The sequence below is a fragment of the Musca domestica genome, unplaced genomic scaffold (assembly GCF_030504385.1).
Source record: "Musca domestica strain aabys unplaced genomic scaffold, Musca_domestica.polishedcontigs.V.1.1 55, whole genome shotgun sequence".
Lineage (NCBI taxonomy): Eukaryota > Metazoa > Arthropoda > Insecta > Diptera > Muscidae > Musca > Musca domestica.
In genome coordinates, this window is record NW_026712355.1 from 5,178,627 (window position 1) to 5,198,274 (window position 19,648).

A 19,648-nucleotide genomic window follows, 5' to 3' on the forward strand; every position below is an offset into this window, starting at 1 on the left:
TTCATTTCCAGCGCACAATTGCCACCAAAAATCTCGGATACGAATCCGTTGGACTATTGTGTCTGGAGTATTTTGGAAAGCAAGGTTGGCACTAAAAAATATCAAAGTGTCGATCACCTCAAGCAAGCGCTTCGCTGGGAATGGGCCATAATACCGCAGAGCAACGTTCAGACAGCGTGTGACTGTTTCATTTGCCATAATTCGTGCCAATGGTGACCAATTCGAACAAATCTAAGAATATTCCAAAATTTGATGCTACTTCCTACATTTTTTGCTTTCATTCAATAGAGTCGATCAAGCGATATCTGTCCGTCAGTTCGTCTGTCTGGCTGGCTGGTGCGCACTCTCGAAGAGAGTATCTGATATCTGCTCCAAACTTGGTACATCGAAATAATATTGTCAAACTAAGATCGAGTTCAGAGATGGCGAATATCGGTTCACTCCTTCTAATACCTCCCCCAAAAAAGTTTGAAATGGTCAGAGAAATATTTTACTGTAGAAAAAGAGAAAGGATAATCCGGGTTCGCCCGAACTTTGCCAATTCTAATATTTGGGTCAGTGCCAGTCCATCAAGTGCCTTCCTCACAAAGGGTTAAAGTTTTGGATAATTATAACTTATATTACAAGTGATGTAAGACTCCGATTGTCTTCAAATTTCACACATCTCAATATTTTTATGAACCCAAGGTGTGGTGTAAAGGTGAAATACATGAGTCCCCACAAAGGGTCATAATTCTGACTAATCATAAAACGCCAAATTATCATCCGATTCCATTCAGACTTGTCACATCTCGATATTTCTATCAACACAAGATATGTTACAAATATGGTAGAGATCGGACCATTTCTTCTGGAACCTCCCTCACAAAGGGTTTAAATTTTGAATAACCAAAATTATCATAAAATCCTAAATAAGCATCCGGTTCTCTTCATATTTCATATATTTCATTATTTCTACTAAGACAAGATCTACTGTGAAAATGGTGAAAATTGGTCCACTACTTCTGGTACCTCCCCCACAAAGGGCCAACATTTTGAATAACCATGAAGCTCATAAAACACGAAATTAACATCCGATTCCATTCAGACTTAGCATATGTCAATATTTCTATTAAAACAAGATCTGTTCTCGCAAATGGTCACGGCTTGGAATAACCAAAACGATTAGAAAATCCGAAATAAGCATCCGATTCTCCCCATACTTCACACATCCTATTATATCTACTAACACAAGATCTGATGTGAAGATGGAATAGATCGGTCCACTCGAAATTAACAACCGATTCCATTCTGATTTGGCATAAAGATGGCAAGAGATCGGACCACTTCTTCAGGTACCTACCCCACAAAGGATCATAATTTTGAATAACCAAATCGCGAAATAAGCAAATAACCCTCTTCAAATTTCACACATCCAAATATTTTTGTTATCGCAAGATCTCGTGTGAAGATGATATACATCTGCCAACCCCTTCTGGTACCTAACCCACAAAGGGTCACAATTTTCAATACTTATATCTGTCATAACTTGCAAAACAAGTCGGCGATTCTTTACAACCTGCTATATCTAAATATTTCTCTTAAACAGAAATCCGATATGAATATGTAATTTATCGGAAGTTCTGATTTCGCATAAAAGTGGATATAAATGTTCGATTTCTTTCAAATTTTGCACATACCAATATTTTTGTCTGATAAATTTGATTTTTTAGATGAAGTATGAAAACGGAATACTTTCGGTCCGCTATATCTGGTACCTCACGCATATTTCCACGTTTTCCAAAAATTTGCATATATCTCACAAAAAGTATAGGAATTAGTCGATATAGTCCAAATCTGTCACGTTGTAATATTTATATCAGTTTTAGGTCAGATACGAATTGGTCAATATTTGCCAACTGCTTCGGAACCTCCCACCATAAAGAGTCAAAAGTTTGACTAATCATAAGTCAAGGCTGGGGGTATACATCTGTTGACTAATACTGTTTGACTTGTTTTCATTTGATTTTTTTATTAGGGAATTCCAAAAACTGGTTCGGTCCAGAATTTAAAAAAATATATATTTTAATTACTGTAGCAATACAATCAAGTGGATTGCCTGGCATGGCCCAGCAAAAATTTCGATTAAATCTGCCCGCTTTATATTAATCACGAGGGCTACATTTTTGGCGCCCAATAGTGGTAGCTCCTCTAATACCTTTTGACATTTAACTAATTAATCATTGTCATTTTGGGGTGCGGGGAGGGGCGAAAATAACCACACTGAATATCTTTGTTTCTTGCAAAACACTTTGGCCAAGGCTGGGCCCCCGCCACTGTCACATGTCACTGCGTCAAGTGCCAAAATCATTCATCGATATCTTCTATCACAAAAATTTGGGAAATTGAATTTTGTGATATCGGTTGACAGGTTTTTATCGTTTGTACCAAACACCTAACTGGGTGTTGTATGTCCCAGCTGTCTGTTGCACTGTCTGTATACAGACATGTGTACATACATTTTTTGGAAAATATAATTTATCAAAATACACCAGCCTGGTTATTTGTTGATTTTTTTAAACCCGATGACATCAATATATATTTCTTTCCGGTGACAGGGAATTTTGAAGAAGTATCTGCTGATAGCCAATAACCTTAGCATTGATATTTATGGGGACAATTTTTTTTATAATATGTCTTTAAGTAGTCTAATTAATAATAATTTCTTGTGGAAAGACCTGGACATTTTGAAGTGTCGATATTTTTTATTTTTTATAAAATAACAACAGAAAAGACAAAAGAAGTTATGTGTACGTCATGATGGGAATGACAGAGATGAGATGATATTTTATTGTAATTGTGTCAAAAGCGAAAAAGAAGATGGATCTAGATGGGCAATTAAATTTGTTCTCAGCAACAGACAAAGTTCACCATGCCATCAGCTTTGAGCACACCAAGAGAGAGAGAAAGAGAGTGACAGATATAGTCGACCGAAGTATTTCATTTTCATGCTGCATTGATATGGGCAATATTACAAGAAAATCGAACATTTATAACCAATTTATGAAAAATCATAAATTTTATATTCATCCTAGGCTTCTGGAAAAAAAAGAAAAGAAATGGTCCGATCTCTACCATATTTATAACAGATCTTGTGTTGATGGAAATATTGAGATGTACCAAGTCTTGAATGGAATCGGATGTTAACTTCGCTTTTTCGGAGCTTCATGTATATTTAAAATTTTCAGCTTTTGTGGGGACGTACCAGAAGGAGTTGACCGACCATCTTCACAACAGATCTTTTGTTGGTGTAAATAATGGGATGTGTGAAATATAAAGAGAATCTGATGCTTTTCGATCACTTTGTTTGATTACAAACTGCGGGCCAACGACTGTTTTCTCATCGGAGAATACCAAATTCGGCAGTTCACCACTTTCGGCCAAGCAAAGCAGATCTTTTGAGTCTATTTTCTTTCTGTTAGGGTGTAAATTCTCGCACTTTTTTGAATATGTCGGTCCAGTCCTTCTGGTACCTACTCCACAAAATTTTGAATATCCATGAAGCTGGAGGAGGTACCAGAAGGAGTTGACCGCTCATCTTCACAACAGATCTTTTGTTGGTGGAATTAATGGGTTGTGTGAAATATAAAGAGAATCTGATGCTTATTTCGGATTTTATAAACGTCTTGGTTATTCAAAGCGTTAACCCTTTGTGAGGAAGGTACCAGAAAAAATGATCCGATCTCTACCGTTCTTATAACAGATCCTTTGTTGATAGAAATGTTCAAAGTCTAAATGAATTCGGATATTAATTTCGTGCTTTATGAGCTCAATGGATATTCAAAATTTCGACCTTTTGTGGGGGAGATACCAGAAGGAGTGTTCCGATATTATCCATTTTCGCACCTGACCTAGCACTGACGCAAATATTAGGATTTGCAAAGTTGGAGCAAAATCGGATCATCGTTTCTCTTTCTGTGCAAAAAATATTTTTTGAAAATTTCGACCTTTTGTGGGGGAGAAGGAGTGAACCGATACATTCAATCTTCACACCAGACCTTGGGTTAATAAAATTATTGGGGTGTGTGAAATTTGAAGACAATCGAACACTTATATCACATTTTATAAGAGTTGTAATTATTAAAAATTTTGACCCTTTTGTGGGGGAGGTACTTGATGGAGTGGACCGATATTGTCCATTTTCGCACCTGAACTAGCAATCCTGCAAATATTACGATTTTCAAAGTTGCAGCAAAATAGGATTATCGTTTCTCTTGCTGTGCAGTAAATTATTTTCTTTAAAAATATTGACATTTTGTGGGGAAGGTACCTGAAGGAGTGGATCGGTATTGTCCATCTCCGAACCCGATCTAATTTTGATGATAATATTATGATGTACCAAGTTTGGAACAAATCGGATACTACCTTCGAGAGTTATCGTGCGCATTAGCCAGCCAGACAGACATACGGACGGACGGACATCGCTAGATCGACTCCAAATGTCCTGAAACGGACATTCTACCAAACATATCTACCAAATAAAAACAAATTTTTGATACTGCATAAAAATCAAAAATAAGGTGACTGGCTTAAGGCTGGAAATACATAAAGCGCATATTTGGCTGGCTTAAGTCATCGGCTGGCTTCTTCGTAGATGAACAAAGGAGTTTTAGGTTGACCTAGTTCGATTTTGGCCCTAGTCTCCTTTCTTCATTTCCGAAGAAGCCAGCCGATGACTTAAGCCAGCCAAATAAGCGCTTTATGTATTCCCAGCTTAAGTCATCGGCTGGCTTCATCGGAAACGAACAAAGGTGCTTAGGGCCAAAATCGAACTAAGACAACCTGTAACTTCTTTGTCACTTTACGAAGACGCCAGCCAATGACATGAACAAGCCAAAAACGCATTTTATGTATTCTCACCATTAGCTGTTTTCCACGAAGTTTCCAGTGCCTGGTTTCAGAATGACTGAATAAATCTAATAATCGAAACGTTGTTCTAGGGAATACAATGAATGACGTCGAATATGGCTTTGATTCCATTTATCATTTGTTTATAAAAATAGATGACGTTCTTTCAAAAACAACTCATCGCTCTACTTTTTGCAACATTCAGCTTTCTTATAATCCTAATATAAATTTGCAAATTTAAATTTATTACAAATCGAAATTCCTAGGAAATTCTCGATTCAACTACGCTTTCGAATTGGGATCAATCAATCCAAGTGTTAATTGTTAACATTTTATGGCACTGATACTAAAATTCATTTACGTCTGCTCTAACCGGACAACAAAGCAAAAAAAAAATATGGAAATTTATTTAAACGAAATAAAAAAACTAAATTTTGCTAATTGATGGTAATAGATTAAATCACCGCGTTTTGTTTTGTGTCCAAAAGTAACTCATTACATTGTTTGCATTTGTTGTTTTGCCGAATAGACCGGTTGCTAGCCAGCCTCGCAGCTAATGCTATTTGTTATGAATATTAACACCTATTTGAGAATATAAACAAAATTAAGAACAAGATACGGTTATTTTTTACAAAATAAATAACAATAACCGCTTTTGTAATAAACAAACTAAAGCCAAGAAGGATTTGTGGCGATCGCTGGAGTAAGTTTTCAGTGGCGGTTTTCTGGTGTAAAATAGAGAAAATTTAGTTAAACTGGGATATATTTTCAATCTATGCATTGCAAAGCATGTAGACTCTTGCAGGTACCTCAAATAAACATAAGTAAGGTTACCACGGCAAAAAGCCCAAGACATAGAAGTATACATGGCTCAATAACATAGGTTGTTGAAATTCAAGAAACTATGGAAAATGCAACCATGTACAGGAGTCTCAAGGTGAGAATACATTAAGACCGTCGACTGATACCCATTTGCGTGGCACGTTGTCTGGGCGCTTCCATGACATACTCGGCTACATGCCACAATTTTCTCTGCAAAACGGATACTCCGGGGTCTGCCACGCCTGGGAGCATCTTTTTTGTTGTTGACTTGTGCATAAATCCCACTTTTGCGCCCAGGACCGACTTCTTCTTTCTTCCGGCTACAAAGTCCTCTTCCATATCAAGTCGTTCTCTTATTATTAATTTTTCGCATTTGGCATCCACCTTGATCCTTTAGACATTAAATTAACATAAGACATTTCTAGGCGAAAAAACTTGCTTCGCCTTGACATCTAATAATCACGGCAAATTTGTTAATTGCCAACAAAGAAAAATAAAACCAAAAGGAGAACATCATGCATTAGAATGTCGATTTTTGTGTGAGAAGTACCAGAAGAAGTACACCGAACAGATATTCCAACAGATATTGTATTTGTGAAAATTAGGAATGCGTGAATTTTAGATTAAATTAAATTATTATTATGCATTTTATGAGGGATACAATTATTCAAAATGTTGACCCTATGTGGGGGAGGTACTTGAGAGAGTAGACTGATATCGTCCTAGCACTTATATGGTTGTTGGGAAGCACAGAATTTGAAAAAAAAATGGGTAGATCTGTTTTTGTTGTATTAGGTAAATTATTTTCTTTGAAATTGTTGACCTTTTTGAGGTAGGTACCAGTAGAATTGGACCAATACTGCTTATCTACGAACTCGATCTAAGTTTTCTAAGCAAAATCGGGGGCTCCCTTCGAGGGTTATCGTGTGCATCAAATGGATGGATGGACAGACACCTCTAGATCGATTCCAAATGTCCTGAAACGGATTTGGTCCAAAGAGACCACGAACCGTTGTTTCAATGAGAAACGTTTTGGCCGTATCATGTGTTATACCTATCAATTATTCATACAAGGTGAGAAAAAAAATGCAACAAAGTCAAACGCCATCATTTTTACATTTTATTGAATGAAAGCAAAAAATGTCGGAAATAGCATAAAATTTTAGAATAAATTTAGATTTGTTCGAATTGGTTACTTTTGGCCATTGGTCACGCTGTCCGAATGTTGCTCTTTGGTATTTTGGCCCATTCCCAGCGAAGCGCGTTCTTGAGGTGATCGACACTTTGGTATTTTTTAGTGCCGACTTTGCTTTCCAAAATACTCCAGACACAATAGTCCAACGGATTGGTATCCGAACATTTTGGAGCCCATTGTGCGCTAGAAATGAAGCGAGGAACTTCATTATGTAACCATTCCTGGGTGGTCAGCACGTGCGATGGCCAAAATGTTTGCGTGCCCAAGGCTTTAATACACCCTTCAGAATATTTTTGCGATAATATTCTCTTTTATATTTCACCACATGAGCAACGTCGAAGTGTTCAGAAGTACAGAAGACGTTGCTTTGAATTTTACCTGGGAAACGTTTCTCCATTCTGCTCGACACTTCATCCTTTGGAAAAGAAATTTAGCACAAATTTTTCTGTTTTTTTTTTTGTCTTCAAATTCCTTTAATAATTAAAATTATTTCGATTTTTTTCTTGACAAGAACGTCACAATTTTGTTGTTGTATTCATAGGGCGAATTCGAAATATACTTTGACAGAAAAGTTGGTCGTCAGATGGTCTTACTGGTCGACCTTATATAGGCCTTGATTGCTGCTTTTTGGAACCTCTGACGTTTGCAGTGTTGTCAGCTGTTGTTATTTTGAATATGCTGCGCAACATTTGCAGCGCAATGTTGTATTTTTGAAAACGCCCTATATGTTGCTATATGTCCTGATAAAATTTAAATTTAAAATCGATAAAGTTAAAGCATGTTTACACATAGAAAAAATCCACTTTAAACTTCCAAATTTCCTAATCGGCCCAATTACAGTTGTCGTTTCTATAGTCGTCGACGACTTTGTGTGCAAGTCGCCCTCACCGTCGCTTCGATTCAAAAACGGTATTACGGTAAGGCATGGAAGCGACATCGATAGTTTAAAATAAAAGTTGGCAACAATTAAAATAGCGTTGGCAACACTCCCTTTTTATTTACAAAATAAGATAAAAATTTGTTTGTATTTTGAATTCTAATTTCGTATCTTTCGGGAAAAAATATAGTGAAAAAATGGATATTATAAATGCGTTACATATCTTAAGTTCAAGTGAGGATGAAGTGGAGGATGTATTAGTAGTGCAGCGGCAAGTGCCAAGGCAGCAAACAAACATATTTGCATTGCCTGACTCTTGATTGTGTTGTTCCAAAAGTTTATACTGCTCTTTCAAGAGTTCGATAGTTTCTTCTTCTTTCCTTGATGACTTTTTATCATTGTTTTTCTGGGCGATCGAGAAGCTTGAATAGTAGTTACATGAGTCTCGTCATCAGCATTGTCCACTGGCTCATTTTCATGATCGATAACGTCTGTTACAATTATGTTTTCCGTATTTTTTACTCCAAGTGCACGAGCTGGTGGATTCAGTAGCTTTTGAAACTGCATTACATTCGCGAAGGACTCCTCCCAAAGCAACAATGTCATTTGCTTAAAAATACCACCCTTATTGTGCACAATTGTTTTTTAGTTTTAAATTTTAAATCTTTCCAAACCTAAAAGAACTTTAGAAATGTAACTAATAAAAACATACAAAAATAATTTTAATTTTAACATACTTTTTGCCAATCTCTAATCGGTGACCCGTTTAGATTTAATTTTGTAGCAATGGATTCCTAATCTGATTTAAAATTAGCTGGAACATGACCTTTGGTAAATCCTTGTGCCAAACATGTTTTTTTTTTTTTTTCAATTCGGAAACCAACATTTAAAATTGTTTTGCAGTTTGTTTTTTCATGTTCAAATATCAAATACAAAATGGTTACAATATCCACGTCGGCTAAAAAATACAATGTCGTCACAATTTTTTACGGCGACAGATATTCTTAAAAATCGACTTCACGTCGACTGTTGTATCGACAATGATAATGGCAATCATTTGTCGCTATCGACAAAAAACGACAACCCTAATATCAATATTGTCGCCTCGACTTCATTTTGCGACGACGACGACAACTATAATAGGGCCGAATGTAACTTAAGTAATTTACGAAACTGCATTCCGCCTTCATTATGATTTATATCTCTCCACACTTTGCTAATTAGCACCAGCTATTGTTTTATTTTTTTTTTTCTCAAAATATTTCCCACTGCCTACTGGCAAATCGAACAAAACTCTAATTGGTAATTACTATCACCTAGCTTGTATCTTCATCCAAAATTAATTTCGAATTTATCATTTGCATGGATTTAATTCGAAATGTTACTAGTATTTAACAATAGTGTCTAGCAGATGTCGTTTTGTATTTCGATACAATGCTGAATTAAATTAATTATGATAAGGGATCAGAGATTTACTCTATAATGAGACTACATGTCTACACGTGAATATTTCATCATGAACTTGGGGAATGGCATTTTCTGAAATGAAAATGACGTGGAAAAAAATAATTATTCGTCAAATGGGAGAGACATGAAGTCTGATTTGTGGTGAAAATCAAAATGAAAATTAATGCAATCAATGAAGCAATGGTAGCTTAGAAGAAAACCTTTGGCGTCTACAAATTCAAATAAAAATCAAGCTGCAGTTGATAAAAGAAGCTATCAAAACAGAAATTTTCTCTATTCCCAATTAAAGTTGGGATGGATTTCTGGTGAGCAGATTTTTCAATTTAAGCACTGGACTAAATACTAAAGAGGTCTCATGTCATAAATTGGCAGTATGTTTCAGTAGTTCCTCAGTGCAATCATTTCTTATACATTTAATATGTATATGGAAATATATGTTCAGATTAAGGTCCAGAGTTAAGAAGAAATTATAATCAAGTATCAATATGGGGAAAATGAAGATTGACAGGATCGAAACAAGATTCATACGAGATAGACTTCAAAGAATACATGGAAGTTATTCTGGCTAGAGCTAAATGGAATTTCTCCAGCTACCAAGGGCTAATGAAGATATGCGACGGTCTTACTATCGAAGTAAAGTTGATATTTTATCAAAAGAAAAAAAATCTATGATTACCAACGCCTTGTTGGCCTAGTTTGACATCTCATCCAATCAAACGGAAAGACTCAGAAATCGAAGAAGAGAGAGGTCTAATATTTCGTCAGGAAAGAACTATTTGGCGATACTCTGATAGAGCTGGTGAAGAAAGAATTGACAGTGTCCTTACACGATATACATTTTCCTAAATTTAACGACATCCCGAAATGAAGGAAATATTCGAACCAAGCTTCATATCAGATTAGACTTCAAAGAGTATATGCATTTTATCCTAGCAAGAGCTAAATGGCCCTTCTTCAGTAACCAAATACTAATGAAGATGTCCGGAGGTCTTACTCCCGTTGTACGGTTACCACGGTACTGCATCGAAAGTATGTTGTTATGCTGACGTTCGTGATCGAATTTAGGCTCCTCATGGTCATTATCCAATGATGTCATGAGGAGGCACCCAACACTCTGGCAGCTCCGTATATTCTTCCACTGCGTAGCACTTGTATTCGCAGACCACACTGGTTCCCTTACAGCTGAAGGTATTCTTATTCGCGCCTCAATTTCTGCAGGCTAGAGCTTTGAGAACCTTGTTCCTACTTTTCAATTTATCGCAGATAACTGTGGCTTACGCAGATGATTTGGACAGGCAGTCGAAAGCGACATCTAGGATCCTGGTCGGAATTTAATGCCTCTTGAACGGCACATTCATCTGCGTTCTCATCTCTACAGACCATATCGTGAAGAGTGTGTCGGATATATTTATATTCCTCGCTTGGATGAACTCGAAAAGCTCCTCGGGATAGGTGTTCACACTTACACATAGGCAATTAACGACAGGATCCAACGCCCTGATCGTTCAAACATCCGCATGGACATGCTGTCGAAAGCGACATATAGGATCCTGGTCGGAATTAAATGCTTCTTGAACTTCTGCAAACCATACCGTGAAGAGTGTGTCGGATACATTTCTATTCCTCGCTTGGATGCACTCGACAAGTTTCGCGTGATAGGTGTTCAGACTTACACATAGGCAATTAACAAATTAACGCATACGTTACGATTTCAATGCTCTCTACCGGGTAAGGGATTTCTGGAAGGTAGAGGTTGAACAGTTCGGAAGATACAACCCAACTTCGGGCGGGGTTTGGACTTCTTGTTCTTAAATTCAACGTACGACTGGCGTCCACACATCCTCAAACAGTATGGCATGATTGACCGCATCAAATGCTTTTGATAGGTCAAGGGCTACCAACACTATTTTATGACACAGCTTGTTCTGGATCAGCTTTCGACTGATATGTGGGGTTATGGCAATATTAGCAATTGGATAACTTTATCTGATGGTATGGGGGATACTAGCCTCAAGAGTCTTTGCTACTGGCAACAAAAGCGAAATAGGTCTGTATGACTCGCCTTGTCTGGCTTTAAAAGCGGGATCACTCGGTCCATTTTCCAGGTTTCGGGAACAATTCAGGTGGCTAGCAACAAGTTTAGGACTTTAGTAAGATACTCAACTCCCGGGGTATCCAGCTGTTTCAACATTGAAGTCCTATCATCATTTTTCCTGAAGTTCGAAAGCGATACTCACAGCTTACTCATATCAAATCCAACATTGCACCATTTCAGATGGTCTAGCCATTTTTTCCTCTTGTGCTCCGGTACCAACCACTTGAGTTCCGTTGTCAATTCACTGACTTTACTGTTTAGCGATTGGAAAAAAATTCTTTGGGACAATTTCCAGCAATCCATCCTCTTTACAATTTTTTTCAGCAGAACAGCTTCCTGACCTAGGATCTGATGAGTTTGGTTTTGGCTGGTTAACAGAATGGCCTCCCTATTGTGAAAATTTGTCAGAATTTTTGCAAAGTTTTGCCCAACTCCACTCTTGATCACTGATCCGACTCGAAGGACAAATGGCCAACGACATTTATAGCATGTTTACATTAGATCTTATCCCGGAATAACCCCTTTAATGCCCACGGAATTGGGAATGTAAATCATGTGGATTTACAAAATCCGATAAACTGCAAATGTACAATTATTATCGGTCCACATGTGGCATTTGTGGAACTCCAGTCCCGATTTTTTCTTTTTATTTCATTTTACTCAAGGATCCAGGAGACAAGGTATAAGAACACATATCGACGAGCCGTAAATTATTGTAGACGACATGTCGATGACGATCTGCCGGGATTCACTTATACGGAGTTGTAGCTTATCAAAATGAACCTGAAGTTCGTTAGGAAGTTCGAAAGTCCCTAAAAAGTACTCGAGCAAGAACTGTACTATGAGTTTTACCCCAGGACTAACTCCTTTAATGCCAATGGAATTGGCAATGTAAATCAAGTGGATTTACTTCTCTTACAGCATTTGTGGAACTCCCGCCTCGAATTTTTCTTTTTATTTCATTTTACTCAAGGATCGACGAGCCTTAAACCATTGTAGTCGATGGAATCCGCTGAAACGCACTCATAAGGACTTGTAGCTTATCAGAATGAACCTGAAGTATGTTAGGAAGTTCGAAAATCCTTAGTAAGTGTTCGAGCAAAGTACTCGAGCAAATCTATCATAGGCTTTGCCTTAGGATTAACCCCTTTAATGCCAATTGAATTGGCAATGTAAATCAAGTGGATTTACAAATTTGTGGAACTCCAGTCTCGATTTTTCTTTTTATTTAATTTTACTCAAGGATCGACTAGCCGTAAACCATTGTAGTCGATGGAATCCGCCGAAACGCACTCATAAGGACTTGTAACTTATCAGAATGAACCTGAAGTTTGTTAGGAAGTTCGAAAGTCCCGAAAAAGTACTCGAGCAAGAACTCTACTATGAGTTTTACACCAGGATTAACCCCTTTAATGCCAGTTGAATTGGCAATGTAAATCTTGCAGCATTTGCGGAACTCCAGTCTCGATTTTTTCTTTTTATTTCATTTTACTCAAGGATCCAAAATCTCTGTGGGAAATATGAAGAGAGAAATATTCCTCAGGACTTTAGATATCATCTACAATAAGAAACCAATGACAGATGTTTCCTCCAGACAAAAATTAATTCTTTCTCTTTCTCTTCTCATTTCAATTTTTCAGACAATTCAAATGCCCGACCCAGCGGGGCCGGAACCCAGTGGACATCACATCAAATTGGGTTGGATTGTGGGTGTAATGGTGCCATGTCTGCTCAATATTTGGGGTGTAATGTTGTTCTTGCGTCTCAGTTGGGTGGTGTCGCAATCCGGTATTTGGCAATCTTTGGTGATTATTGCCATCTCGGCAACGGTGTGTGTGATAACAACGCTTTCCCTATCGGCCATCAGTACCAATGGTGAAGTGAAAGGTGGCGGTGTCTATTTTATTATATCACGTTCCTTGGGTCCTGAGTTTGGTGCATCCGTGGGTGTTGTTTTTGCATTTGCCAATGCGGTGGCGGCGGCCATGAATACGATTGGTTTTTGTAGCTCTCTCAATGATTTGCTGAGTAAGTATGCACGCTCTATTCTCTTTGGAGAGTCTAAAGTAATTTTTTTCTCCTTCTTCTTTTCTTGCAGAGGAAAATGGCGTCAAAATCATTGACAATGACATCAACGATATCCGCATTGTTGGAGTTGTCACAATTTTGGTCCTGATTTTGGTTTGCTGTGTCGGCATGGAATGGGAAACCAAGGCCCAAAACTTCTTGCTGGTTGCCATTATTTTGGCAATTTTTGATTTCCTTATTGGTGCCGCCATCGGTCCGGGTAATGACAAGGAGAGTATTGCCAAAGGTTTTGTGGGCTTCTCGTGGGATACTTTGAAGGAGAATTTCAACTCGGACTATCGTTACTCGGAAAAGGTCGATCAGAATTTCTTCAGTGTCTTCGCCATTTTCTTCCCCAGTGTGACGGGTATTCAGGCGGGTGCCAATATTTGTGGCGATCTAAAAGATCCAGGGGCAGCAATTCCCAAGGGTACATTGTGGGCCCTATTGTTGTCTATGATCTCCTATGCCGTGTTTGTGGTATTTGCCGGTGGAGCAGCTGCCCGTGATGCTTCCGGTGATGTTGCTGATTTGATTAATGGTACTTTGATCAGTTCGGAACTGAAATGTGCCGCCAATCATGTAAGAAAATGAAATATTAAATTTTATAAATGATTCCTAGTTCGAAACTTCTTTTTAGACCTGTGAATATGGTTTGGCCAATTCCTATTCGGTCATGCAACTGATGTCTCTGTGGGGTCCCTTGATCTATGCTGGTTGCTTTGCCGCCACCCTGAGTACGGCATTGACAAATCTCCTGTCTGTGCCCCGTTTGGTCCAGGCCTTGGGTATTGATCGCATCTATCCTGGCTTGATTTTCTTCTCCAAACCCTATGGCAAACATGGTGAACCCTATCGCGGCTATGTCTTGACTTTCATTATCTCGGCAGCCTTTATTCTGATTGGTGAGCTGAACGTTATTGCTCCTCTGATATCTACGTTCTATTTGGCCTCGTATGCTCTCATTAATTTCTGCACCTTCCATGCGGCTTTCATTAAGCCCCTGGGCTGGAGACCCACATTTAAGGTAAGTTGGCAATATTCCTGAATTTCGGAAATTATTGATCTAATTTATTTCCTCTTCCTTTCAGTATTACAATCAATGGTTGAGTTTATTCGGCTTTGTCATGTGCATAGCCATTATGTTCCTGATCGATTACATCTCCTCCCTGATAACGTTGATCATTATTTTTGCCCTGTATCTGGTGGTGATGTATCGAAAACCTGAAGCCAATTGGGGTTCTTCAACGCAGGCCCAGCAACATAAGGCCGCCATTACAGCTGTCCATCGTCTGCAAAATGTTTCCGATCATGTGAAGAATTACACACCACAAGTTTTGGTCTTGTCTGGAGATCCCAAGGATAGACCGCCACTAATCGATTTCAGTTACATGCTAACGAAGCAGAACTCCCTGCTGTTTGTGGGTAATGTTGAGACGGTAAGTAGTTCTACGTTCAAAATTAAGTTAATAAAATTGTGTCGATTGTGGCTTAAAAGATTAGAAGTGCGTCCGTCTAATAATTACGAACATGGCACCGCTCAGGCTTAGTCACCATAGCATACCTACAGATATCTGGGATATCCATCTGACTGACGAAAAAGAGGAAATGGGTGCTACAGTAATCCGTGCCTCGTCCTAGAGTCAAAGAATACCTCCTGTGAAAGATGCTAGGCCCGCGTATCCGATTAGTCCCTACACCCCAAAAAATAAACAGCTCGCCCGATTTCATAACCTCTGAACGCTGCGCTTTCCTTAACCATGGGAAGGCACACTGGCCAGAATTTAGAGAGTTCACCAAACCTTCGCTTCAGAGAGCTGCCCAGCCTCTATCCCCAGCCAGAACCCCTGAACGCTGCGCTTTCCTTTACCATGGCAAGGCACACTGGCCAGAATTTAGAGAGTTCACCAACCTTCGCTTTAGAGAGCTGCCCAGCCCTTCTGATGTTTGGGTAGCTGAAAGGATTCTGTCTAGGCATCAAAAATGCTACAGCCGCTCGCTAATACTTGCTGGACGAATACCCAATATAATACCTAATTGGAACCGATATGAGTAAGCTGTGGATTACGGTTACATCTCTCTCGAAGTCTGGGGAAAAGGGTTATAGAACCTCAGTCACTTTTAACGATGTAAGGGTGACTTATCCGAAGTGTTACGCTGGATATTTTTAGCCGACAATTTGTCGAGCACCCCAAGAGCAATAGGGCGAAGCGAAAAGTACTTAGTCGTATGAGAACTCTTCCCGACGAGGAGGCACCAACACAGTTTACGATGGTTTATGTTGCAAATGTCATCCGAGACGCTGAGCCACCCAAAGCATTTTGCCCAGATGGAATCTCAATGGTAATGTTGAAATATGTTGGCACAAGTTCTTAACCTGTCGCTAGCCACCTACATTATTCCCGGAGCCTGGAAAATGCCAGGCCGGATGGTTCCGCTCCTAAAACAGCCTGAATTTTGTTGCCAGTGGCAATGACTCTTGAGGCTTTACTCTAGCAAAGTTTGAAACGTTGGACATTCCGGAACAAACAATTCAAACCCCGTAGAGTGAAGCAGAGAGTCGGCTGGACAAGTGCCAGACAGTAGAATAATATCCAACCTCGTCAGAATACTGCCTTGAGAACTGCAACAGAGAGCCCTTTCATGACACAAATGGACCATGTCCATGAGGAGGGGAAGGTCTATCGCGAACGTCGACATGCCTTCGTTGCAGTACTCTATTGGGTGTTACCGTCATGTGGTGGGTAAAACTTCCGCGCCCAGGTGTGTCAGAAACACCTGCTCGATTACAGGAGATCAAGAAGACCATCACCTTGGTCTGAGTAGCATTCGTGCAGATGCTGTCACAGATGTCATCAATAGCTACAATATAAATCCCGTCCTCGGAATCCGTCCTCCCATCCATTGCAGCTGAAGAACGACGGCTGCCTAGACAAACCAGGGTATTTTTGGCGCAATTACTGTTGGGATGGTGCAGCCGTCGTCTCATTACTGCATAAAATGTTGATGGACAGTGGCGCCCAATGAAATGTAATCTCATATCCCTTCGACGACATTTAATTTGACATTTCCTTTACCCCCGGGATTCATTAATTCCCATTGCTTTTTACTCTCTTGACACTTCTATAAATGAAAGAAGTCTTTATAAAAAATCAGCTGTGGCATGCCTCAAAAATAAATACTTGATATCCAGTATCCACTAAGTCCAAATATTGCGGAATTTTTAACTGGGTCGCGAAAAAACCATTAACTTTTCCAACTTAAAAATTATTTCCTTTTTCCTTCTTGCAGGTGAATTTGGGCTACAAGAATCGTCAGCAACAAATAATGGAGGGTCAAAAGTATTTGAATGCCCGAAAAATCAAGGCGTTCTACAATATTATTGATGGCTTCAACATGGAAGAGGGTGTCAAGGCCCTGTTAAAATCTACCGGATTTGGTAAACTAACACCCAACATTGTCCTGATGGGCTATAAGAGCGATTGGGTTGAAAGTAGCAAGGATGAAGTGCAAACCTATTTCAATATTCTCAAGTAAGTCGAAGAAACAAAAGGAAACCCCAAAAAGTCAAGCCAAAATTACAAATTTAAATCTCTTTCTCCTCTCACAGCATGTCCTTTTCATTGCGTATGGGTGTGGCTATCTTACGGCTGCCTACAGGCATCAATTTCTCCGAATTAAATTCGGAAATTATCTACGGCGGTTCGAACGGTTTGGGCCACATAAACACCGCAAATGCCAAGGGATTTACCAATTTATTAATGCCACCCTCAAACACTGCCTCCGAACTCTTGCATGTTGATTCTAATCTTAATTTAGCGGGCATGGATAGTGCCCAGTCATCGTATACCATGCCACAGCCACCACCTCTGCCCAATGTGAGTAGCACCAAGAAATATAACCTCAAACATGATGACAATGTGGCCTATATGACGAGAAATGGTTCGGAGGTACCCAAGCACATATTGGATGCTGTGACAATATTCACGCGCAAACAGCCAAAGAGTACCATAGATGTCTTCTGGCTGTACGATGATGGAGGTGAGTTAGATAACAGCAGTCTTAGGAAATTTGGTTACTTTAATGGGCTGTAGCCAGAGATCTTCTAGAGTGAGTTGGGTAGGTTTGCAATTAAAGAGGTGCAGCGTATTGTGTGGGCCTGTATCACACGCCGGGCAGGCGTCACGCACATCTTCATCAATTCGTGCCCAATACGAATTGAGACGACTACACCATCCTGAACGTAATTGCGCCAAAACTATCCTGGTTTGTCTAGGCAGCTGACGTTCTTCAGCTGCAATGTATGGAGGTGAACTACGAGAACGGCATTCATCCTGTAATTGCTGATAGCATCTGCGATTGCCTCGGTATGAATTCCACTCTGACCTGCCTGATAGACTTTTTGATCCAGTGGTTCTCTCTTAAGGTGTTGGACGTCCCTCTCTAGATCATGTATATCGCTTCTGACACGCATGGGTGGGGGAGTTGTATCCACCATATGATGGTTGGGATGACCCTCACGATAAAACCCCAGCAGGTACTGCAATGAAAGCATGTGGTTATGCTGACGTTCTAAGTTGGCGGTTTTTGTAGCAGGACCATCAGTCCCGGCATTTTCCACGCTTCGGAAACGAGGTGGATAGCTAGTGACAGGTTGATAACTTTTGTCAGCTGCTCAACTTCCGGCATATCCAGTTATTTCAACATTACCATTAAGATTCCGTCTGGGTCCTACGCTTTGGATGACATTTGCAACATCAACCATTGTAAACTATGGTAATGCCTCTTCGGCAGGAAGAGATCTGACGCGATGTAGTGCTCTTCGATTCGTCCTATCGCCCTTGTGATGCTCGACAAATTTTCGGCTAAAATACCCAGCGCACCTCTTCAGAACAGACACCTTTACGTCTTTAAAAGTAATTGAGGTCCTATAATTATTTTTTCCCAGGGTCCGAGAGCTATTTAACCATTATCGACAGCTTGCTCATATCGCTTTCAATGTTCCAACACTTCAGGAAGTCATATCAGAGACATCAAAACTGGAGCCGTCGCTATATACCCAAGATATTTGGTCTTATTTTGGCTATTCGACCAACAGTAGAGCGAACAGTATATAGCGAGCGGCTCCGGTTTTCATGTCTCTGATATGACGTAGTACACTTTGCTTCGCCCTATCGCTTTCGGGATGCTCAACAAATTGTCGGTCAAAATATGCAGCTCTTCGGATCAGTCACCGTTACGTCGTTAAAAGTGACTAGGGTCCTATAATACTTTTCCCAGGGTTCGAGAGCGATTTAATTTTTACTCACAGCTTACTTCTATCGGTTGCAATGTCGTAACGCTTTAGTTGGTCTAGCCATTTTTGTATCTCTTATTGTCCTGTACCAACCGCTGGACTTCTACTGTCAATTCACTGATTCTGGGATCAGTAGGGTTTAATCGACAAGAACATCATACTCATTTGCTAGTCCAGCTGCCTCTGCTGGAAAATTTGGTCTTATTTCGAACATTCAACCAGCATGTCTGTAGCGAGCGGCTGCAGCTTTGATGATGTCTCGGAAAATCCTTTTTACTACTCGAATATCAGAAGGGTTGGTTCATTGATTCTGGGATCATCACAATAGTGATTTCATTAATTCTGGGATCAGTTGGGTTTGATCGAAGGCGATATTCACGCTTATTTGCCAGTTCCGCTATCTATGCTAGATGATTTGATTTTATTTCGAGTGTTCGACCAGCATGTCTATAGCGAGCAGCTGCAGCTTTGATGTTGTCTCGGAAAATCCTTGTTGCTACCCAAACATCAGAAGGGTTGGTTCATTGATTCTGGGATCATTAGAAGGGTTGGTTCATTGGTTTTCGGACCAGTAGGATTGGAATGTCGGAGATCATCAAGCTCATTTACCAGTCCCGCTGTCTCTGCAGGAAGTTTGGTCTTATCCGAGTATTCGACCAGCAGAAATACAGTGAAGGGCTGCAGCTTTGATGATGTCTCGGAAAATCATTTCTGCTACCCGATCATCAGAAGGGTTAGGCAGTTCTCTGAAACGAAGGTTGGTGAACCCTCTGAATTCTGGCCAGTGAGCTTTCCCATGGTTAAGAAAAGCGAGTCGTTCGCACGTTTTGAAATCGGGCGATTTACTTATCGAAATGGTTATCTGGCCCAAGAAAGATAAGGGGTTGTCAAGTCATGTCATTTATCAGACCGGGTGACAATTTGGTAATGACTTGCAGCAAT

At 39.7% G+C, this 19,648-nt stretch overlaps 1 protein-coding gene across 1 annotated transcript in view; it reads left to right on the forward strand.

Annotated features, from left to right (window-relative positions):
• The window catches only part of LOC101898146 (bumetanide-sensitive sodium-(potassium)-chloride cotransporter), a 43,214-nt gene that overhangs the window by 22,305 nt on the left and 1,261 nt on the right, over positions 1-19,648 (forward strand). Inside the window, exons 3-8 of the mRNA XM_059128589.1 lie at positions 12,984-13,371; positions 13,442-13,992; positions 14,051-14,437; positions 14,502-14,849; positions 16,702-16,943; positions 17,021-17,451. Of these exons, the coding sequence (XP_058984572.1) occupies positions 12,984-13,371; positions 13,442-13,992; positions 14,051-14,437; positions 14,502-14,849; positions 16,702-16,943; positions 17,021-17,451 (2,347 nt within the window). The remainder of the gene's footprint in view (positions 1-12,983; positions 13,372-13,441; positions 13,993-14,050; positions 14,438-14,501; positions 14,850-16,701; positions 16,944-17,020; positions 17,452-19,648) is intronic.